At 37.1% G+C, this 24,337-nt stretch overlaps 1 protein-coding gene across 1 annotated transcript in view; it reads left to right on the forward strand.

The window, feature by feature from the left end:
- LYRM7 (LYR motif containing 7) overlaps window positions 1-24,337 on the forward strand; it is a 48,604-nt gene that overhangs the window by 14,325 nt on the left and 9,942 nt on the right. Inside the window, exons 2-4 of the mRNA XM_043465971.1 lie at window positions 10,563-10,635; window positions 12,533-12,603; window positions 17,017-17,098. Coding sequence (XP_043321906.1) covers window positions 10,563-10,635; window positions 12,533-12,603; window positions 17,017-17,098 — 226 coding nt within the window. The remainder of the gene's footprint in view (window positions 1-10,562; window positions 10,636-12,532; window positions 12,604-17,016; window positions 17,099-24,337) is intronic.

Consider the following 24,337-nt stretch of genomic DNA (forward strand, 5'->3'; position numbering starts at 1 on the left):
TGTCATTCCCTTCTCCTCCTGCCTTCAATCCTTCCCAGCATCAGGGTCTTTTCCAGTGAGTCAGCTCTTCACATCAGGTGGCCAAAGTATAGGAGTTTCAGCTTCAGCATCAGCCCCTCCAATGAATATTCAGGACTGATTTCCTTTAGGATGGACTGGTTGGATCTCCTTGCAGTCCAGGGGATTCTCAAGAGTTTTCTCCAACACCACAGTGCAAAAGCATCAGCTTTTTTTATAGTCCAACTCTCACATCCATACATGACTGCTGGAAAAACCGTAGCTTTGACTATATGGACCCTTGTCGGCACAGTAATGTCTCTGCTTTTTAATATGCTATCTAGGTTGGTCATCACTTTTCTTCCAAGGAGAAAGCGTCTTTTAAATTCATGGCTGCAGTGATTTTGGAGCCCCCCAAAATAAAGTCAGTCACTGTTTCTATTATCTCCCCATCTATTTGCCATGAAGTGATGGGACCAGATGCCATGATCTTCGTTTTCTGAATGTTGAGTTTTAAGCCAACTTTTTCTCTCTCCTCTTTCACTTTCATCAAGAGGCTCTTTAGTTCTTCGCTTTCTGCTATAAGGGTGGTGTCATCTTTGTATCTGAAGTTATTGATATTTCTTCCAGCAATCTTGATTCCGGTTTGTGCTTCATCCAGCCTAACATTTTGCATGATGTACTCTGCATATAAGTTAAATAAGCAGGGTGACAATATACAGCCTTGATGTACTCCTTTCCCAATTTGGAACCAGGTCACACAACATCCTATAGCAATTCCAATTGCCATTATACTTGACCTCTTGGCAACATTTGCCTCTGTGACCATTCCTTCTTTTCAGCAACACTCTCCTTCACTCTCCTACCTCACTGTATGCTATTTTTCCTTCATAGGGAGCCTTCTGTTCCAGGCCTCTCAATGTGGATTCCATTCCTGGCCCTCTTCTCTAGCTAACATCTAATCTCCAAGTGTCCATATTATGAAAAATTACACCTTTACCACTTTGCTCTGGTGCAATTATTGGTGGTGGCCCTCTTTAATCACAAAAGTGTCTCATTTGGTATTTTTGGTATCAGAGACATTCCTGGAACAATTTGTGAAATCTAAATAATGTGTACAAATTAGGAAACGGTTTTGAAAATCTTGTTAATTTCCCCACAAACATACAGCAAAATTATCAAAATCAGTTGATCTGGGGTGGGGCCCTGTAATTTATTAGTAGGTTTCTAACAATGTCCAGGTGATACAGTTGCTGCTAGCCTGGGAACTACACTTTGAGAACCACTGATGCCAGAGAATGTCTTCTTTTTTTTTCTGTTGGAAAGACACCTACTGAAGTGTTTAGGAGTTTAGAAGTATGGTGTCTGCAACTCACTGTCAAACAGTAAAGTGAAAGTGTTAGTCACTTAGTTGTGTCCAATTCTTTGTGACCCCGTGGGCTGTATTCCCCAAGGCTCCTCTGTCCATGGAATTCTCCAGGCAAGAATACTGGAGTGGGTTTCCATTCCCTTCTCCAGGGGTCACAGTAAAGACAACCTCAAAAATGTCAAGATACAGATAAGTAGAGAGAAGAGGATAAAGCAACTGTTGTAAAATGTTAACATTAGGGAAAACTGAGTGAAAGGTGTTTGTAATTCTATCATTCCTGCAACTTTATGACTGAAATTGTCAAAATTAAAAATTGAAAAGAGTTTGTATGGGTTTGCATAATAAATATTATGGTCATCTTTCACTCAATCAGAGGCATTATTATCTACAGAGTAATGACTGTCTAGTATTTATCTCCCAACGTCTTAATTCCAGATTGGTGTATGAAGCATATTTCTGCCTACTCACTACCTTCAGTAGGATGTCTACCAAGCACTTCAAACTTATTTTTACTCCCTCCATAACAATCTAAAAACCTATTCCAGCAGCCTTCTGACTCTGCCATAGTACCATTCACCAAATTGCTCAAGCCAAAATCCTTGAAGTCTCTTTGTGGATTTTCAACACAGGTGAATCTAATCACTTTTCATCTCCCCTTCTTACCCAAATCCAAGTCACTACCATATCTTGCCTGGCGTATTTCGAGAGCCTCCTGGTTTGCCTATTTGCTTCTACTATAGTCCATTTGCTATGTACTACCCAAAATGATTTCTATATAATATAAATCATGATGTTAAGTCTCCTGCCGGTAAGGCATTTCACCATAGAATTAAATATAAAATCCTTAACTTGGCTAATAAGCTCTTAAGTGATCAGGCCCATCACTGCTTCTCCTACATTTCCTTCCATTTCATCCTTATTGACAAGCTTTACCCAAACTGGTATGGGTAGGCACATGATTTCCATGTTTTAATCCCTGGAGCCTGTGAATATGTTACTTTACATGGTAGAGGGGATGTACAGATATGATTAAGTTAAAGGTCTTTAGGTGAGGAGATTCCTCAGTTATCCAGATGGGCCAAATATAATCACAGGGACACCTTTAAATAAAACAGGGATACAGGAGAGTGAGAGTCAGACAAGGAGATTTGATGATGGAAGCAGGTGTGAGAGTCAAAGATTGAAGATGTTCTGCTGTTGGCTTTGAAGGTGGAAGGGTCCACAAGCCAGTGACATTCTGGAACTCAGAAGTCCAAATCAGGTTTCACTGGGCTTAAAATCTTGGTGTCCACAGGGCTGCGTTCCTTCTAAAAGCTCTAGGGAAGAATCCTTCTCTTGCCTTTTCTGGCTTCAATAGAGGCCACCTGCATCCATCTTCCACTTCCTCCATCTTCAAAGACCACAAGGGAGCATCTGCAAACCTCTCCCTTACTCTGCTTCCTGCTTCCACTTACAGGTATCCTTGTGATTATTACCTTGTGCCCATCAAACAACCCAGGATAAACTTCCCATCTTAGCACATTATTGACTGGGACTTTTTGCAGAAACTAACTTAACACCTGTGTCCAGCAATTTATTATGTAAGTGAATATTGAAACACTCCAGTCAGTAATGTTCGGGTAACAAAAGGCGTCATAATATATCTATGGTCAATAAGTTGTTAAAATACTTAATCACATCTGCAAAGTTCATTTTGTCATGCATGGTAGTTATATATTCAGAAGTTCCTAGGATTTAAAGAGGGACATGTTTTGGAGGCCATTATCCTGCCTACCACATAGTTCCATGACTTCATCTAATGAACATGTTGGAATTTTTTATTCAGTTCTGGGTCCTATACTTTGAGATGCCAACAAACCAGGATGGATTCCCAGAACAAGCAGAATAGTCACTTCCTTTATGGAACAGTTCAAGGAACCATACAGATTTACTGAAGGGAAGAGAAGGTTGAACTGAATTGATTTGGGCACTATGAAAACTGTACTTTCAAATTTTGGCAGGTGAGTGGTTTTGATTAACTGAATACAGGACCCTAGTTAGCCAGAAATTATAACAATAAATTATGAATTTCAGGAAATTGGGCTGTGATTTTATACTGAAAATAAGCATCTTTGAATCATTCATTAGCAATCAAAAGGCACTACTATACGGTATCAGAAGATCATCTAATGTTTCCTGAATAAATGACGGTATCCAGTGTATTTGGCTTAATTGCTTATGGTTAAACACTCTTTTGCAACTCCAGTGCATTTTAATTTTTAAAAAGTAATGTTATCTTGCTATTCTCATGATAACTTGCAATATTCTGTAAAATGACAAATCATAGAGAAGGATAGGGGCCTTAGAGATCCATTGGTCCAAATCTTCATTTCTAATAAAAAGCCAATTTTACCTAAAGGTTAAGCTGAAAAAGTTAATTTTACCTAAAAGTTTAACTGTGGGGAGTAGGGAAGACAATGACTATGCAATGGGAGCAAGGTTGAGTTTTTTTTCTTGATGCTTGCAAAGTCATAAGTTAAATGTAGCTAAATGCTTTATGATAATTTATGATCATGATGCTGCTAATAAACTATTTCCAACCTTTGACCAGCCAAGGAGTAGGGTTTGTTGAGTTGGCAACGTGTGGTCTAAGGAAGTAACTCAGCCTCACCCTCTAGAGGAATGAAGTGGGATAAAGTGTGAACAGTGCTTTTGAAAGCCGGCGTTCCATTCAACACCTGCGATAGTTGCTAGGGCTTGGCTCTTATTTGTGCACTTTTGCAAAGACAAAAGTTGCAACTCAGAAACGTTAAAATAACGGTTCCTTAATAGGTAACCCCAACCCCCAAACAAGACGTAAGGCCATAAAGGTGCCGAAGCTATTTATCAACCCACACTCTACCACCAGAGGCTGCTTCAGAAACGGCCGGAAGTGCCTCTGCCCCTAACTAACATGGCGTCCAGGTTATTTCCGTTCTTGTCTCTGCGGTAAATGAGCTCGGCGGCTCCTCGCGGTTTTCCCAGAGGCCACCGTCTGAACCAACTCCCCTAGCCTGTTCCTCCGCGGGGGCGGGGCTACAAAGGAGATGCTTCGTGGTGATTGGTTGCGGTGCATTAGAAACAATGCTACGGGGCGGAGACGGGCGGATGTTGAGTAGTGATTGGTTGCCAGGAGGCGGGGCGACTCGACCGCCGGAGAAGTAGCCGCAAGCGGAGGCGAGAGCCATGGGTCAGGCGGCCAAGGTGACTGGGTCCGGGGAGGGGTTGAATGCGATGCCAGCGGGGAGGGTAACCTTGCGAACATGGTCTGGAGTCTCTGTAACTGAGGTTCAGGACCCTCCGCGAAGGAGGTGGCCTTTACACCTGAGAAGCCTGTAACCAACCCTGGAGGGCAGTCTATGGTTTGTGCAGGTGCGGAGGAGGGAGGGCGGTACAGGTGGTCCTGCTTCATTTACCAAATACAGACGGTTTATCCGTGATGCACGCCGGTGAATTGGGTACTGCCCCCATTCCATTCCACACCGAACGTTTCTGTGAGGGACCCATTTCGCATCCTTGGGAATTGTACAAGACCCCAGAGTCCTCCGCGGAAACCATCCGATGAGGTAAAAGATCGCGTCAAATAACCTAAAGGTGCACAGACGTCTAGTAACCAGGGAAACCGAATCCCGGCAAAACCACTTGACAAAAGTAGCACTTAGCGAGACAGAGCAGAAACCTGAGATTCCTGAGTGCTCAGAACGAGCTCTGGGAGCTGATGCCCCCTTGAGGATCGAGGTCACATATTTCTTATCAAACTGATGCGCATTCCTGGCCAGTGTACAATTCTCTGGGACCAGCCATCCCTAACCAACCTTAAGTATTTTCAGTATGGCCGGTTGAGACATAGACATGGAAAAGGAAAAGGGAAATTGATCTGCTACAGTATAGTGAGCAAAAAACAAACAGTGCTTATAATGGTTGGTCAATAACAGGGAGCCACCAAGAGTTCCTCTTGTACTACTGAACTCTGTTCCGAGAACATTTTAATATATGTCACAGGACTGATAGAAACAGAATTGTAAAGGGTTATTCTTTCAAAAAACTTACTGCGTGTCCATAATAGCTTTTGGTAGCATTTAATAGGGAGAAGGCAATGGCAACCCACTCCAGTACCCTTGCCTGGAAAATCCCATGGACGGAGGAGCCTGGTAGGCTGCAGTCTGTGGGGTCGCTAAGAGTCGGACACGACTGAGCTACTTCACTTTCACTTTTCACTTTCATGCGTTGGAGAAGGCAATGGCAACCCACTCCAGTGTTCTTGCCTGGAGAATCCCAGGGACGGGGGTGCCTGGTGGGCTGCCGCCTATGGGGTCGCACAGAGTCGGAAGCGACTGAAACGACGCAGCAGCAGCAGCAGCACTTAATAGCCAGCATTTGGCCTGTACTTTCTAGGCATGGTGGATGCAACAGTAACTTCATACAGAAGTCTGGCAGGTAGAGAGAGTTTAAACAATTACTTAATTACTAGTATTTATTCACTGTATTTTAAATTGAAAATGCAGTGTATTTTTGTGAGCATATAATCCTGTCTGGAGGGATGCAAAAGAAAAAAAAAATCGCCTATGTCAACTGAGACCTGAAGTGTTATTAGAAATTAAGTAAGACTGGGAGAGAGGTTCAAGAGGGAGGGAACATATGTATACCTATGGCTGATTGATGTTGATGTATGGCACAAACCAACACAATATTGTAAAGCAATTATTCTCCAATTTAAAATAAAGTTTTTTTTTTTAAGAAATTACCTAGGAGAAGAGAGGAAGGAGTATTCTGTAAAGAGGAAGTAGCATATGGACCATCCTTCAAGTGGGAACTTGCTTGGAAAACTTGAATACAATGAAATTAAATAAAATCAATTCCAAACGTGCTTTTGATGAGAACTATCATGTGTAGAAGACACTTGTGCTAAGTGTGGAAGATACAAAGTTACTGAGAAGCCTCTCAGGAAGTAGGGGACACTTCAAGAAAGTGTAGTAAGTGCCAAGTGCTGTGGATGTGCTCAAGAGGGGCATATAACCCAGACTTAGAAGACAGAAATGATAACCAGCTAGACTGAAACCTAGTATAGAAATTATGTCATCCGCCCTTAAAACTAGCCTACTATTCAAGAAAATTGAAGCAAAAAAGGCTAATTTGCCTAAGCTTACAATAAGTGGTAACGTCAGACTTAAACTGATCTTACTGTAAAGAATTGACTTTCCATATACACTACCTAAATGTGTCCAATCAATATAAGTACATCAAAACAAGAAGACAGTCTGACCTAGGTTTCTTTATTTTAATAGAAGTTTACTAACTCCAAGGTGATATTAGCTACGAGGCAGTAATGATGACATTTGCTTAATACTAGTTCTTAAAGTAGGGATACTGGTGGTTGTACTAAGTGAATTACTTTCTTTTTCCCCTAAATAGCATGTAAAATAATTAGGCATACTTACTTTTCACTTCCTTCTTAATCCCTTGCAGCCTCTTCAACTACTCTTGTAGTATTAAACTCCCTGGTTTTCTATGACGTTCCACCATCTTTAACAACCCTGTGTTTGCCTACAGTCGTTTTCAAGACAGTCTCGGCCTTCACTATCAACTGCCTCAAAATTTTTCCTGTCTCTACATATTGCTCAGTTACAAAGTCACTGCTACGTTTTTAGATATTTGTTAAAGCAGCATCCTACTTCCAGTAGTAAAATATGCGTTCGTTTCCTATGGCTACTCTAACAAGTTACCACAGTTTTTATCTTGAAAATACAAAATAAGGTCACATTTACATGTACTGAGGATTAGAACTTCAACATGTCTTTTGTGGGGACACAATTCAAGCCATAACAAGATAGATACACCACATTTTATTTATCCATTCACGAGTTGGTGAACATTTGGGTTCTTTCATGCTATGAATATTCATGTACAAGTTTTTGTATGAACATATGTTTTCATCTTGGTTGTATACCTAGATGTGGAATTGCTGGGTCATACTGATAATTCTGTTTAACTCTCTGAGCAACTGCTAAACTGTTTTCTAAAGCAGCTGCAAGCTTTTCTATTCCTCTCAGCAATGTGTAATAGTTTCAGTTTTTCCACATCTTTGCCAATACATGTCACTGGCTGTCTTTTTGATTGTAGACATTCTACTGGAATGAAATAGTATCTTACTGAGATTTAGATTTGTATTTTCCAAATGGCAAATTATGTGGAGCATCTTTTCATGGCCTTAATAGCTGTTTGTCTGTCTTCTTTTGAGAAATGTCTATTCAAATCCTTGCCTGTTTTTAAATTAGTTTTTTTTTTATTTTATTTTAAAAGTTCTTTTTACACTCTATGGATAGTAGGCCGTTATCAGATATATGATATAAATATTTTCTTTCACTCCATGGGTTGTCTTTTCTTTTTGTTGATAAGTGTCCTTTCTCTTTCTCTTTTTAAATTATATATATTTTTAGTTTTTATAAAGGAGATAAGTGTATAAAATTTAAGAAGTCAAATGTTATGCAGAAACCGGTAGGTATCTACTTCCTTCTATATACTCCCAATTCCTGCTCCCCAGATATAAGCACTTTTTAATCACTTTAGTTATTTCTTCTTATATTTACCTCCATGTTTATAAATAACATGTTTAAACTACTATTGATTTTTCTTTTTTCCTCTCTGGAGATATTTACTGACCTTTGTCTGCAAAAGTTGAGGATTTTGTTGTTCAATTGATCAGCTCTATCTGACTCTTTGTGACCCCATGGACTACAGCACGCCAGGCTTCCCTGTCCTTCACTATCTCCTAGAGTTTGCTCAGACTCATGTCCATCACTTCTCTTCCAAGTGATCCCATCCACTTATCTCATCCTCTGCTGCCCCCTTCTTCTTTTGCCTTCAATCTTTCCCAGCATCGGGATCTTTTCCAACGAGTTAGCTATTCTCATCAGGTGGCCAAAGTATTGGAGCTTCAACTTCAGCATCAGTCCTTCCAATGAATATTCAGTGTTGATTTCCTTTAGAATTGACTGATTTGATCTCCTTGTAGTCCGTGGACTCAACAGCAGTCTTCTCCAGCATTACAATTCGAAAGCATCAATACTTTGGTGCTCAGCCTTCTTTATGGTCCCACTCTCACATCCATACATGCCTGCTGGAAAAACCATAACTTTGACTATGTGGACCTTTGTTGTCAAAGTGATGTCTCTGCTTTTTAATGCCTTGTCTAGATTTGCTATAGCTTCTCTTCCAAGGAGCAAGCATCTTTTAGTTTCATAGCTGCCATCACCGTCTGCAGTGAGTTTAAGGACTAAGTTCTCCCTAATACCCTATTTCTCTCAATATACAAATTTTGGTGAATCCATTTTCATCTTTGATATTATTATGATTATACAAAATTTGTCCGGAGCTGAGCCTGCTAATATAAATATATGATTATGTTGCCTTTTTTTCCTAAGTCTTAGTGTTTCTTGACGTTAATAACTGCTTTGTTTTTATTATCAGTTTTCCTACTTATCTATTCCCAAACTATAAGCAAAACTGATATTTACTAGTTTCATTTTTTTTCCTAGCATCGTCTTTTCTGGATCTTTTGCTCTAGTCCAGAATAGTTGCTTTCTTTGCTGGCTGCACAAATGCTGACCTTTATTTGTCCTTTACCATCCTCTCTGTCTCTCTTGTGTTGGATCACCTGTCTCCCTCGTTCCCATTGTGTGTGTTTGTGTGTGTGTGTGTGTGTGTGTGTGTGTGTGTGTGTACACGCGCGTGCGTATGTGAGAGAGAGATCGCCCCTTGTTTGGGTGCAGCACAGTCTTCTGTAGCTTTTCAAGAAACGGCATATAGCAAATAAGAGACTTTGCATTTCTGAAAATACCGATTTGTCATTGCAGTTAGGTGATAGTTTAGATATGTAACTTGAAGATTTTATATCGTTGTCTTCTCACAGTGATGCTGTTTAGAAATCAGGTGGCTTTCTAATTTTCTGTTTTTTATACGTGAGCTGTAAGGTTTTTTGTTAGCAGTGTGCTGAACTCACATCATGATGCGCCGCAGCACAGGTTAGGGTTGAGCACTTGGTGGAATCTTAATTTTATTATCCTTTCCTCAACTTCCTGTTCTGCTTGCTGGGCAGTTTTTCTGAACTTAATCCTTGCTGTCGTCACTCATTTGCTATCCAAGAGCTCTGGGGCATTTTCTGAACATTCCTTTTATTGTAACTTCTTTCTGTTGTTATTCCATGTTTGCAATAACTTACATTTCTGAGAAAGTTCTTTGGTTAATCTTTGTTTTATTTTTTTATGTTTCCTGCTTCCTGTTTCTGCTTTGGTGTCTGCCTATGAGGCTATAGGTTTTCTCCTATATGTAAAACACTTGAATAGTGCCTAGCACATAGGATACCCTCAGTGAAATTTCAGTGTTGTTATCTGGTGAATGGACTGGGGGAGAGGAGGGAATGGTGGCAGAGAGGCAAATCTTTGTCAGTAGTCTAAGCACGAGATAGGCAGAGATCTGAATTTAAATTGTTTTGGGTGATGGAGAATATACAAAAGATTAGAGAGAAATCCCTACAGTTTCTCCGTGAGGAGTAAGGTAGATTTAAAGAATGACCTAGAGATTTCTGGCTTCAGAAATTCACTCTTTTCCATAACTAAAATTGAGAGGATAGAAGAAAGAACAGTGTTGGGGGGGACAATATTGAATATGCTTTTTTTGTTGTTGTTAAGCACAGTCTTAAATATTCAGAAGTCTCAGCATTCTACTTCTTTTTTGAGAAGTCACAATTAAACTTTCCTAAATTATCTAAAGCATCTTCCTTCTGGGCTCTTTTAAGATGTAGTATATTCATGAGTTTGTATGCATGTGTATGTGACTTTAAGATCTGATGAAGGTCTATGTTAAGAAAAATGAGAACAAATACATACCAGACTAGCAAAGCTGGTTACCTTAGCAAACTAATTTTGGCAGGGGGATCATTAACTTTTTAACCATTCTCATATTATTTTATTTCTAAGAATTTTGTATTATTTTTGTAAATACATAAGGTTAATTTTTTTTAATGTAAAGGTAAATAATCAAGGGAGTTATTTTGACCAATTCTTGCTTTCACCAGCTACTTTGAAAAATAGTCTAAGAAATAAATGCTGTTTAATCCCTGTAATTATGTAAAATGTGAAAATTTTTTCTTTTGAGGTCTGAATTCTGATTTTCTTTCCAGGTTTTACAGCTTTTTAAAACATTGCACAGGACCAGACAACAGGTTTTTAAAAATGATGCTAGAGCATTAGAAGGTAAGTTTATACTTTGCCACTTTGAAGCAAGTCCATTTTTCAGTTGACTACTAGTAGTCCAAGGGACCCTGTATGGTTAAGACCTGCCTTGGGAAAAATAAATAAATAAATAAATAAATAAATAAATAAAAATTAAAAAAAAAAAAAGACCTGCCTTGGGCAATGACCTTCACTATCTCTCTCTTAATGTATGTTTATTTGTTTGTTTTAATGAGTTTCTATTACACTTCTTTGAGAAGTATTTACTTAGAAAAATTGTAAAAGATCAAGTTTTCATAAAGAATAAGGAAAAAAAGGATCCGAATTTCATTGTGCTCCATTGCTTGCCTTACGTTCAAGCCATGCAACTCATTTCTCTGTTATGTAATCAAATTTTCACTTTCTCTAGGACCAGATGCTACCATTTTGTTAATGCCAGTGTCGTTCTAGAAGTGGCAGCAACTGTGAAACTATGAAAGGGAGACTATCACAAATGACTCCAGATTCAGTCTTTCACTGTTTAAAGTGGTTTCTGTCTTTTCTGGAACTCAGAGCTCTAAAGTTTAAGTCCTGTGTTGGTCATACTCAGGTTCTAAAGCTCTTTAAGAGGAAAGCTTAGGAGGGAGAGTATATATATAAGTTAGGAGATTGTTACTGACATATGCATACTACTGTATATAAAATAGATACATAGTAAGGTATGGGATAAGTAATATAACACAAAGAACTTTACTCAACACTCTGTAATGACCTGTATGGGAAAAGAATCTAAAATAGGGTAGATATATGTATAGGTATAACTGATTCACTTTGCTATACAGCAGAAATTACACTACATTGTAAATCAGCTGTACTCCAATAAAATTTGTTTTTAAAAATTCAATCTCCATTTAAAAAAAAAGGGGAAAAAAAGAAGGCATCTAGGTAAAGTGTCCCCACTGTCCCTATGAGGGAATATTAAAGTATATGCTTGAATATTAAAGTATATGCTTCATATTATATGTATGTTACACAAATTCCTTATTTAATTCTCATCACAGACCTGTTAGGTAGTTACTATTATAATTTCTGGTTTTGCTGATGAGAAAACTGACAATAATGTGAAAGGATAGGTGGAGCTGGGATTTAGCCTCAGCATTCTGGCTCCAAAGCCTGAACTCTTAGCCACATTACATGATGACGTGTATTGAGCACAGAAGGAAGGTTCTATGGCTCATCTCCATCACCACAGCATGTTTTTGTGCCTTTAAATGTTTTCAAGTGAAATAATCATAAGAATAAGTAACAATGCATATTTACTATTAAATGCTCACAGCAGCACCATAAGGCAGTTTATCAGTTGTATTAAATTATTCTGCTATCCTGATGCCAAAGCATTGGATTATATGAACAAAAGCTTCATTTGTCCATCACTCTGTCAGCCAAGGCACTCAAAATTATTTACATATCATCTTTGCTGCCGTATCTTCATTTTATGTGTTTTGGAGGAGGGATAGTTAAACATGCTTGTATGTATTGAGTTTTGCCATCTTAAAACCAAAAGCATTTTAATTCAGATCCTTATATTTACAAAAGCAAAGTATTAATTTGAATTTATTAGGATCTCACAGATAGAGGGTCAAATGAAATTAGAAATAAAAAGCAGGAAACAAAAATATTAAAATGCTGAAAATATATATTAGGTATAATTACAAATTTGCCAGCCTGTAAAAAGCTCTCCAAAAGACTTTTAAAATAAATTTCTTATTGTTTACTTTGTTTTACACAGGGCAAAATTGTTTTTTTCTGCTTGAGAAATAATAGATATATATATATAGCATATAGTACTGTAATAGAATAAACAATATGTACATTATTGGGACAGGAGTTATAAATTAGAAAAGCAGATAACTATGTGCATATTTTTTCCTTTTTCTAGCAGCCCGAATAAAGATAAATGAAGAATTCAAATGTAATAAAACTGAAACTTCTGCTAAGAAAATAGAAGAGGTATAGTATTAAATGTTTCATTTATGATAAAACTCAAATTTTAGCAACTAGAGGAAATGATAAAAATGGAGAGACTTTATGAAATAAAAACCATTAGTTGATAATTAAAGCCATCACAACTATAAATGACCTTCACTTGTTTGGTATGTCTCACCTCCTCAAGGGTCATGTGCCTACATCTATAAGATAGCAAGTTGCCTAGTGAAAATAACATGGGTATAATCATGATCAGAGCAAGAACAGCTGAACCAAACTAGAAACTCACAGAGATGCTCTCTTTGTGTAAGGCAAATGACAAACTAAGGAGAGTGAGTGTGATAACTCTTAAGTTACACAGAGAAAACTTCTACTCACTTAGCTCAGCTGGACAGAATTTTTTTTAATTCAGATCTTGGTCATGGAAGTTGAATAGCCAGAGTTTATGAATTGTTCTTGTGCTACCTTCTGTATTTACATTTTAGTCACTTCCCTAGTGGAAGATAGTCTACTAATACTACTCTGTGAGCTCCCTAGTATTCCCAGTGCTTGTTCATTGAAAAAGTGCACACTGATTCTTTTCCTGTATAAAGTCATATGCATACATACATTGTCTCTGTCTTAGGAAGGAACACTGCTTCCTAAGAGTTCCTGGACCTAACTTTGTATAAGTGTAGGGAAAAGGACCCTTAGGAAGAAAATGAAAAATTATTTGCTATGTTAATTAAGATTCCAAGAATTGGTTTAGTAACGAGGAAGGTACAATGTAGAGAAATTCTTCCATGTTTAATAGAATTTCCACATATTGAAACAAAAAATTTTATGCAAATACTTTTATACTTAGTAGAGAAAATGCTATTTTTGAAGTAGTAAATATCTATAATACACTGATGAGACAAAATGAGATAGCCTAAGGATTTCTTTCCCTTTAACATAAAACAGGAGAGATTTAACCTAATCTTATGATAGAACAAATGGGGACTATGTAATTTTTATCCATGAGCAGTTAAAACGACGTTATAATGAAGTCACATCTTGAAAAGAAGTTTAAAGGTGTATGCCAAGGTTTGTACTATTTTGCTATTTGGAAAACTGATTATTAACAATATGGTACATGTATACCTCATTTTATTGTGCTTTGCTTTATTTGCACTTCACAGAGTCTGTGTGTTATACAAATTGAAGGTTTGGGGCAACCCTGCATTGTCAGATGCTGGTTAGCATTTTTTAATAATAAAGTGTTTTTTAAGTAAGGTATGAATATTGTTTTATTTATTTAGCTGCATCAGGTTTTACTTGTGGGATCTTTCGTTGCAGAGCACAGGCTTAGCTGCCCCAGGGCATGTGTGATCCTGGTTCCCTAGGGATTGAACCCACATCCCTGCACTGGAAGGTGGATCCTTAACCCCTGAACCACCAGGGAAGTCCCCATTATTTTCTTTTACACATAATGCTGTTGCACACTTAATAGACTAGTGCATATTGTAAATATAACTTTTATAGACAGTTAGAAACTGAAAATTCATGTGACTCACTTTATTGTGATATTTGTTTTATTGTGGTGGTCTAGAACTGAACCCACAATATCTCTTAAGATATGCCTGTGTTTCTAAATTTTGAAGTCATGATTTTAAAAATATTTGGTTGCAGTCTGTTTATACCAACTAAACTGGAAAAGTGGATTATGATCTCCAGATTAATTTCACATATAGAGCACTAACATTAAGCCCTCTTGAAATTAGATACTTGTTATATGTGTATATATATATATACACACACACACATATGTGTACATATATGTATATATTTTGTACTTTCATATATTATTTACTAACTTGTAGGTATTAAATATATTAAATATTTAGTAATTTGTAGGTAATTAATTACATTATCATATATTGTGATGAAGTCTTGGCACTGAAAGGAATCCTAGGTGACCTCTTGACCAGCAGTTCTCAGACTTTTTGGTCTCAAGACCACTTTACCTTCTAAAAAACGGAAGACTCCAAAAGGTGTTGTATGTATGTTATACCTATCAATATTTATCATAATAGAATTTAAAACTGAGGAATTTTTAAAATATATATTAATTAAATAATTCAAATTGATATGTTTATTACATGCTAACATATATAGTCTTCATGAAAAATAACTATTTTCAGAAAAGTATAGTGAGAAGAATGGCATTAGTTTATGTTTTTGCAAATCTCTGTAATGTCTGGCTCATTAGGACTTAGCTAAATTCTTATATCTGCTTCCTTATTCAACCTGATGCCATATGTTTTTTAGACTGAGTTATATGAAGAAAATTCAGCCTTATATAGATACATAGTTGGAAGATGGTAGTGTATATATTACCCTTTTCAAGTAATTGTGAATATTCTTTGATACCATACCTAAACAAGTGGTAAATTTCTAAAGGTTAGTTGCAGTGTGGAGCTCTGTTATCTGTTAGACCAATGGATGGGCGTATGTGTTTATCTCCTTGAGGGGCGGGGGCGGGGAGTTCGAGGTCTCATATGGAACCACATCCTGTTTATCCCCACTCTTCTCCTCTAATCCCTTATTTCTGATCTAGCTTTGTTTCCAGCCTTAAACCTAAACCTCAGCTCAGTTTATGCACCGCCAGTGAGTGAGAAGGCTCACTGTTTTTCTTTCTCTACCCTACTAAGCCCCTTCTCAGGTCTGTCAGGAGGTGGGGCTTTGCCCAGCATTCTCTGTGTCAATTAATGGCAGCTCCCTCCTTTTTATGTTCAGACCAAAAACCTTGGTGTTCTCTTTTGTGACTACTTTCCCTCTCTCACATTTGCATCCAATCTGACAGCAAATCCTGTTGATTTAACCTTCAAAATATATCCAGAACTTGACCATTTCTCATCTTCCCATTATTATTTCCTAGTTCAAGCCACCATTATTTCTCACTGGATTTTTACAATAGCCTCCTAGCAGCTGTTGTTGCTTCTGCTCTAACTCCCTACAGCCTAGTCTTGATACTTAAAGGACAGTGAGCCTTTTAAAAAGGCATATCCCATAGCTACTCTGTTCACAACTTCCATGGCTCCTCATCCCATTCAAAGTAAAATCTAAAGTCTCTGCCTGCCATGACCTTTAATACTGCATCATCTGACTCCTGTTAACTTCCCACCTCAACTCACCACACACTTCTTACCTGTCCAGCTTAGTACCTTCTTTGAGGGCGCTTTAATTTGCCAAAAACTTTCTTGTCTGAGGCCATTAATGCTGTTGCTTCTTTCTAGGATATTCTTTCATATGCCCTCATGTCTTCATTTAGTAGACCAATAGATTTTAATGTTTTTCCCATTGAGTGGGTCTTTTACCCATGCATGGTTTTGTAACGTCATGCACTAATGATTTGAAAAACATAAGTTTACCAAGTAATGCAGACCTTCCAAATATTGACATAGTTCAGTATGTAATATTTTTAAATTGCATCTGTTAATATCCATCTCATCAGAAAAATCTTGAAGTATTGGGAATCTGTCAGACTTAAAATGACAGATAAAAGTTCTCCAGAATTGTGAATTTTGCTTAAAAGCTTAAATTTTGTCATTGTCAGCAAATGGCTGTCAGTTGTTTTCTTGAAGTGAGGTACTCATATCACTCATCTTCAAGAAAACATCTGCCAGTTACCCAAATCTGAATAATGAGAGTTTGTCTGTCAGTGGTTCATTCAAGTAGAAATGGTTTTCCAAAGATAAAGCTCTACTGCTCACAGCTCAAACAATACAGATGGCTCTAATATTATGAAAATAATTTTGACTTTATGGGTCCCTTGAAAGGGTCTCAAGATCCTCCCAAGTAACCATGGCTCTGAGAAACACTGTTCTTCATTTTGTGATGATGAGGTCTGAAACTTAAAAGACAGTGGATATTAACCCAAGGCCACATACACAATGACAGAGCCAGAGTTGGAGTCCAAGTATTCTGACTCCTAATGCAGTGCTTTTACTAGTGTTCAGAACATCCAACTCTGTAGTGTAAGAAAGATTCAGACGCACTCAAAAGAATAACAAGAAAACTGCACATTTTAAATGTAAAATATATATTACAACAAAAAATATTCCAAACCGGTCTGGATCAAAATATGGAATAGATAGATAAAAGGTAAAAGTATATGCATGTCTAAGCTTTCTATAAGCTTGGAATGGTTACAGAAAGTTAGAGGCAAGGGAATTCCCTGTCAGTCCGGTGGTTAGGCTCCACACTTCCACTTTTGGGGACGTGGGTTTGATCCCTGGTGGGGAACTAAGATCTCACAAGCTGCAAAGCACAGCCACACACAAAAAAAGTTAAAAGCAAGTATCACCTAAAAAGAAATTGTAGCAGTAAACGTGTAGTTTTCAAAAACGGTACATTAGTGTGAACCATTGAAAAAACACACAGAAGATTTATTCTTTTTGTTTGTTTTCTTAACAGCTGATAAAAATAGGTTCTGATGTTGAATTGATACTCAGAACATCTGTTATACAAGGTATTCACACAGACCACAATACGCTGAGTAAGTAATATTAAAAAAGAATGTTGCTTGCAATATATTTTAAACTATTGAGCAATTACAGTGCTTTTAATGCTAATTAGTAAAACAGTTTGATTTTGCCAGTGTGGTATATATTGTACACATTTGTAAGGCTGTATTTAAAAGTGCTGAATTATGAAACTTTGCTTTACTGGACATTTTTCTTTTTCTTTTGTTGTTTTTTCTTTTTAATCTTAACCACTGGTTATATTGCAAAACTTCAGTTACAAAGACAGTACAGGCATACTTCAATTTATTGTACTTCCCAGAGAATGCATTTATTACAAACTGTCAAACAGGCAAGTCAAGCAAGTCTACTGGTGCCATTTTTCCTATAGCATTTGTTCACTTGTGTCTCGGTGTAGCATTTTGGCAATTCTTGGAGTATTTCAAACTTTTTCCTTATTAACTATATTTGTTATAGTGATCCGTGATCAGTGCTCTTTGATGTTACTAATACAACTTGCTGAAGTCTCAGAATATGGTTAGTATATTATAATAAAGTATTTTTAAATTAAGATATTTAGACATAATGCTATTAGACATTCAGTAGACTATTACTATAGTGTAAGCATAGCTCCTACATGGTTCAGGAAACCAAAAAATTCGTGTGATTTGCTTTATTGAGATACTTTATTGTAGTGGTCTGGTACCAAACCTGCAATATATGAGAGGTTTGCCTGTAGGACTGTTTTTGTAATAATTTATTTGGCATTCTTAATTTTCATAGTAGAATTTGTCACCTACCTAGACTAAATCTGTTTATCTTTTCTTCTGTGATTCAAGTTATTTTCATTTAGAAGACTTGGGATTACACAAAATGGGACTATAGTTGAAGATCCTCTGTTATACCTCCAGACTCCTGGTGGGGCTTTGGTAGAATCTCATTTTATATACTTGGTTTTCATTCCTTAAAGTATTTGAGGAGACAATAACAAAGATACAAACAACATAAAAACAGAAAAGTACACAGTTTATAATAGTACAGCTCAGTGAATTTTCACAAACTAAAATATAACCAATATCCACATCAAGTTATATTAATGTTACTGCTATCCCCAAAGACCCCTCATGCCCCTCCAGTCAGCCCTTCCCCGCAAGTATAACCACAGTCTTGACTTTCAACAGTATCAGTTTTTAACCCGATATAATAAACTGTAATCATATAGGATTTCTCTATTCTCTAGCTTCTTTCTCTCTCTTTGTGCCATTCATCTTTATTATTGGATATAGCAGCATTTCTTTGAATATTATATGAGTGAAATGTCCGTGTCATATGGTATATGTTTATTCAGCTTTAATAGGTACTGCTGACCAGCTTTCCAAAGTAATTAGGCTAATTTACATTTCCAGGAGCAGTGTCTGAGAACTCACGTTGCTTTATATCCTCACCAGCTCTTGATACTAGGCATCTCTTAATTTTAGCATTTCTGGTGGTTGTATAATGGTACCACATTGTGACTTTAATTAGCATTTCTCTGGTAACTAACGAAGTACTGGCACTTTTTCGGTGTTCAATTGTCATTTGGATATTCTCTTTTATGAAGTGGCTGTTCAGGTCTTTTGTTCATTTTTCTAAGAGGTTATCTGCCTCTTTATTATTGATTTGAAGGAATTCTTTATATGTTATGAATATAAATCCTTTGTTGGATATATATATATATATATATTACAAGAATCTACTTTTAGCTTTTTCATTTTGCTATTTATTTTTTATTTTTGTTATCTGTTTTTTATCTTTTGGCCACACCACATGGCATGTGGGATCTTAACTCCCCGACCAGGGATAGAACCTGCACACCCTGCTTTGGCGGCACTGACCACCAGGGGAGTCCCTTGTTTTGCTGTTTTTATCTTTTGATGCGAAGTTCTTAATTTTAATGTAGTCCAGTTTAATCTCTTTCTTCTTTTATGGTTAATACTTTTCTGAGTCTTGTTTAACAAAATTTTGCCCATCTCAAGCAAGGTCTTGAAGTGATTTTCCTGTGCTCTCTTCCAAAAGCTTTATTGTTTGATATTTTTCATTGGTTGTATCAACTAGAGTTGATTTTTTTTTATATGGAATAAGATAGGAATCAAGATGTATTTTTTTAATATCTGAATATTCAGTTGAACCAGCATTATTTATTGAAAAGACCACTCTTTCCCCCCTGCAGTATAAGGTCATCTTTAGCATAAAATCAAATAATATATATTTGTGCATCTGTTCCTTGACTTCATAATTTCTTCAGTTAGTTTGCTTTTCTGTCCTTGTATCGCTACCATAATGTCTTGATTACTACAGCTTTATAAATCTGAATGGGCTTCCCTGGTAGTTCAGTGGTAAAGAATCCACCTGGGTTGGATCCCTGGGTTGGGAAGATTCTTTGGAGAAGGAAATGGCAGCCTACTCCAGTATTATTGCCTGAGAAATCCCATGGACAGAGGAACCTGGAGGACTACAGTCCATGGGGTCACAAAAGATTTGGATACAACTTAACAACTAAACAGCATCAGTAAATCTGAATGTCTAGTACTATAATTCCTATACAGCTTTCAAAGTTATTTTTAGTTTATGAGCATCATAAGAAATTATTTGATCTAAGTAATATTTCTAAGGGCAATAAACATGGTTAATCCTAAATTGAAAATTTATACTCATTAGCTTTAATCTTAATAATAATCTTTAGAGTTTCTGTGTACTATAGCAATTATAGCAAAATGTTATCTTTATTATATGAATAAAATTTTAGATAATTTCAGATAACTAAATTTGATAACTATATTTCAGAAGCCTAGTTTTAAGTATGATAATATTAGTTTAAATTTCGGTTTTTTTTCTTTTGGCTTTCTGTATATTTAATTTTCCCACAGGATTGAAAATTTTGACTCTTACATGGTTATAGAATATAATGCTATATTGCCTTAATAATGACCTCCTTCCTTCTGTTAAGTTATATATGGATCTCTTTTTTCTACTTTATGCCTGTGGGTTCAAGATAGAACAAATTTGATTCTTTAATCTGTTTTAAAAAGTTACTCTAGCTATGACAACATTCATTTCATGAACGCCTTCCAGAAAACAGTGGTGCTTTTTTATAAAGCTAAAGTTGAGTGAAGAACGCATTCTGAAGTGGTATAAAGATGAACAAGGGGAAGTGACTGGTTTCATGCTTCTGCATGTGACTGTCCAGTTTCCCCAGCCCTATTCATTGAAGAGACTCTTCTTTCCCCATTGCATATTCCTTTCTCCTCTGGTGTAAATTAATTGACCATGTATGTGTGGATTTATTGCTAGACCCTCTGTTCTGCTCCATTGATCTATATGGCTGTTTTTATGCCAATACCATACTGTTTTGATTGTGATTAATTTGTAGTAAAGTCTGAAACAAGAAGTGTGATGTCACCAATCTTGTTCTTCTTTCTAAAGATTTGTTTTGGCTATTTAGAGTCTTTGCGTCTCACATTTTAGGATTGTTTGTTCTGTTTCTATGGAAAATGCCACTGAAATTTTGATAAGAATGGCATACGATACGTAGATTGGTTTGGGTAGTGTGGCCATTTCAATAACAATATTAATCCTTCCAATCCATGAAAACACAGTATCTTTCCATTTGGTTGTGTTTTCAGTTTCATCAGTTTCTTATAGTTTTCAGGTTGATAGTCTTTCACCTCCTTGGTTAAATTTATCCCTAGATGTTTTATCCATATGTATGTAAATAGAATGTTTTTCTTAATTTCCCTTTCTGATATTTATTCTGTTCATTATTAGTATATAGAAATGCAACAGGTTTTTTTGGTATTGTTTTTGTTATCTCATAACTTTACCAAATTTATTACTTCTAACAGTTTTTTGGTGGAATATTTAAGATTTTCTATGTATTATGTCATGTCATCTTCAACTAGTGACAGTTTTACTTGTTTCCAATTTGGTTGCCTCTGTTTCTTTTTCTTGCCTGTTTACTCTGGCTAGGACTTGCAAAATTGTATTGAATAAAAGTGGTGAGTAGGCATCCTTGTCTCGTTCGGATTTTGGAGGGAAAGCTTTTGGGTTTTCACCATTGAGTATGATGTTAGCTTGTCATATATGGCCTTTATTATGTTGAGGTTTATTCCCTCTTTACTCACTTTGTTGAGAGATTTTTGTCATAAATGAATGTTGGATTTTGTCAAATGCTTTTTTGGTATCTGTGGACATGATCATATGATTCTTATTCTTCATTTTATTAATGTGGTATTTCACATTGATATATTTGTGGGTATTGAAAAATCTATGCATCTCTGTAGTAAATCCCTTTTGATCAAGGTGTATGATTCTTTTAATATATTGTATTTTAGATTTACCAGTTTTTAAATAACCTTGTTGTATTTCAGGGATTTCCATCTCTATGAATTCTAAATTCCCAAAACAGAATCTAGAATATTCATTTCCTTAGTTTCCTTTGCAGCTCAGGCATGGATATGTAGCACACTACATTACTCATATTCCTAAATGAGCTTGAGAAAAGAGGCTTGGCACAGAACCCAGTTTTCTGGCAAGAGTTAGCGTCAGTGGTTGCAGAGTCGGGTTACTGTTCCAGAAGTGTCATTGGGGTAGCAGGAGCAGATGTAGTAAAGTTGAGTTTCCGCCAACATCCTAAATATAGTGCGTTGTGCTCCATGAGCATAGAAATGGTGTAGCTTTTTCTAGTGCCCCGTAGGCAGTGGCAGTTTTCATCATCAGGGCAGTTCATGGTATTGCTTTGGACAGTGTTCCTGGAAGCTTAGCCTCAAGCCTGCCTGATTGCTAAGCCCTCAGAGTAATTCCTTGAGTTAGACCAATAAACTGTTAATAAATGTCTTTTCTGCCTAATTGGCCAGTCAGCTTTTGTTACTTTTAACTAAGAACAATAGAAGTTGTTGCCAAGAAGTGAGATACCTGAGATTACACAACATAAAATATGAAATGAAAGCAGGGGTTGGGGAGAGTGTTGTTCACATGGACCTGACCGTCACAGGCCTCAGGCTGGTGGCCCTTGTTACGTAGTGGTGAACACACCACTTCCTGTTTCTTGGGAGCACAGCTACAGCAGTAAGAGGTGTAATCAGAATGTCAGTATGTGCTCGTTGTTTCCTTCTACTTTCAGCAAAATATTGAAAAAGAGGATTAATGCAGATTAAGCTAGTCAGTCTGTGAAGGAAAGATGGAAAGAAGTACAGCTTTGCTAAGGGACATTTCTTGCTACATCCTGAACTCTTAATTGATTGAGGGTCCTACAATTTAGAGCCTTGCAGGCCTAAAAAAATGCCAGCTGCTACTATCCACTAAAACTAAAGCCAGCACAAGCAAGGGACCTCTTAGCTCTAATATGAAATAAGTCAGCATCCCAAATCTTTCTCATTTGCCAGACAAAGATCAAAAATAGGGTGCATTTATTCACCTGAGCCTATAGATTTTCATTGTGTTAAGACATGTCAATTAAACTAAGGGTTAGGGAGGTGGGACAACATAGAGACCATTGCCAAAGGATGAAAATATTCATGCTTAGTAATTGTCAGGACGTTTGCCTGTGGCTACTACAGTCATGGAAATGACTGGGAGAAAAAAGATGTGTAGCTTATAAAATTTTTGAATAAATTATATTGCCAGAAACCCCAAGCTGGGCCCAAGCCTAGCTTAGGTCTCTTCAGCTCTTAGAGGCCATCCTGATCCCTTAATTCATATCAACAGGACATAAACTGAAAACTTCCAAGCGTCAAAGAGGAGCATTTTCCCTCATATCCCCACGTCTGGATCCCCTAGAGGACAGACCAGGAGCCTTGAAGGACAGTGGATAATAGAGGGTCTTTGGGTCTCCCAGAAACAGGATGAGCTATTACCAGTTTGGCTGACTGGAGTTTATTGCTTTGCCATGAGCAATGAGCTCTTGCTCTTCCTGTCCAAAAGGATTTAGGATTTGCTGTGGAGCAGTAACTGCCATGAATTTTCCATTCCAGATTTTTATGGCTGTATCCTGTTTGTTCTTTACTATGGTCCAGTAGGTAGCTGCCATGTGAACCACAGCTGGACCTAATGGAAAGGCTAGCACATCCTCTGGAGATCCTGGTTTTGAACCTGGATGAGACCCTAGGGGTCAGGTAGCAAATGGATATAGCTTTCTGTGTATGGGAAGAAGGGTGTATATTCATGTTGTGCAGCCAAAAGGGTGGTAGGCTTGTTGCCTCTCCAGTATCTGTTCCCTCTTACTAACTGAAAAACTGTGTTCAGAGTACAGTGTGACAGGCAAGGGGGTGGGGGGTGATTTTTCAGACCATGTGACACCTTTCTGGCCAGTGCAGGCAGCTGTCCGCTGAATGTTGCTTCCAATAAAGCTACTGTTTTACAGTTAAAAAGGCATAGGCCAAGCTAGCACTCTGCTTTTTGCCCTTTTCACCTCTTTCTGCCTGGAATGGAGAGGTGACGTGACAGCAGCATTGAAGACAGACACCACACATGAAGAGTAGCAGGACAGGAAGGAAAAAATCCTGGGTCCTTGGTGGTAGTAAGGACCTGCCTTAGCCTCGGGTTGCCTTAATCTGTATTTCCTGATATGTGAGAAAATTAAATCTCTTACTTAAACCATTTTTTGTTGGACCTTTGGTTAATCTGTCTTTTCCACTAGCTTGTGAACTATTTGAAGCTGAGGAGGCTTTTTTTTTAAATTGAAGTATAGTTAACATGTAACATTATATTAGTTTCAGGCATACAACATAATGGTTCTATATTTATATATATTTTGAAATGATCACCACAATAAATTGAGTTAATCTGTCCCCATACATACTAACAAAATTTTTTTCTCATGGTGGGGACTTTTAAGACTCTCTTAAGCAACTTTCAAATATGCAATACAGTGTTATTAACTGCAGTCACTGTGCTGTGCTGAGGTGACTACTATGTCTTCATCTCTGTGTCTTCCTTTCTTGATGTAATGCCTAGGAAAAAATAAGCACCTATATGTTTGATAAGTGAAACAATTTACTGTCATTGTTAATAAGTTAAAACCTAAACTATAATATACTCTGATGAACCCTCCAAAGATTTGGAAGCAGCAAGTGAGATATAAAAAATGGTTAAATAATACTTGTTTAACGGGTTCTCATTTCAGTAAGCCAGATTTACCATGTGGCTCATAAGAGCATTTTCTTGAGTCAGATCACTTCTCTTTTTTGTAAGAATTTCAGTTTTCCTTTCGAGTTGAATTCATTATAAGAGTTTTTTAA

Source organism: Cervus canadensis, chromosome 4, assembly GCF_019320065.1.
Source record: "Cervus canadensis isolate Bull #8, Minnesota chromosome 4, ASM1932006v1, whole genome shotgun sequence".
NCBI lineage: Eukaryota > Metazoa > Chordata > Mammalia > Artiodactyla > Cervidae > Cervus > Cervus canadensis.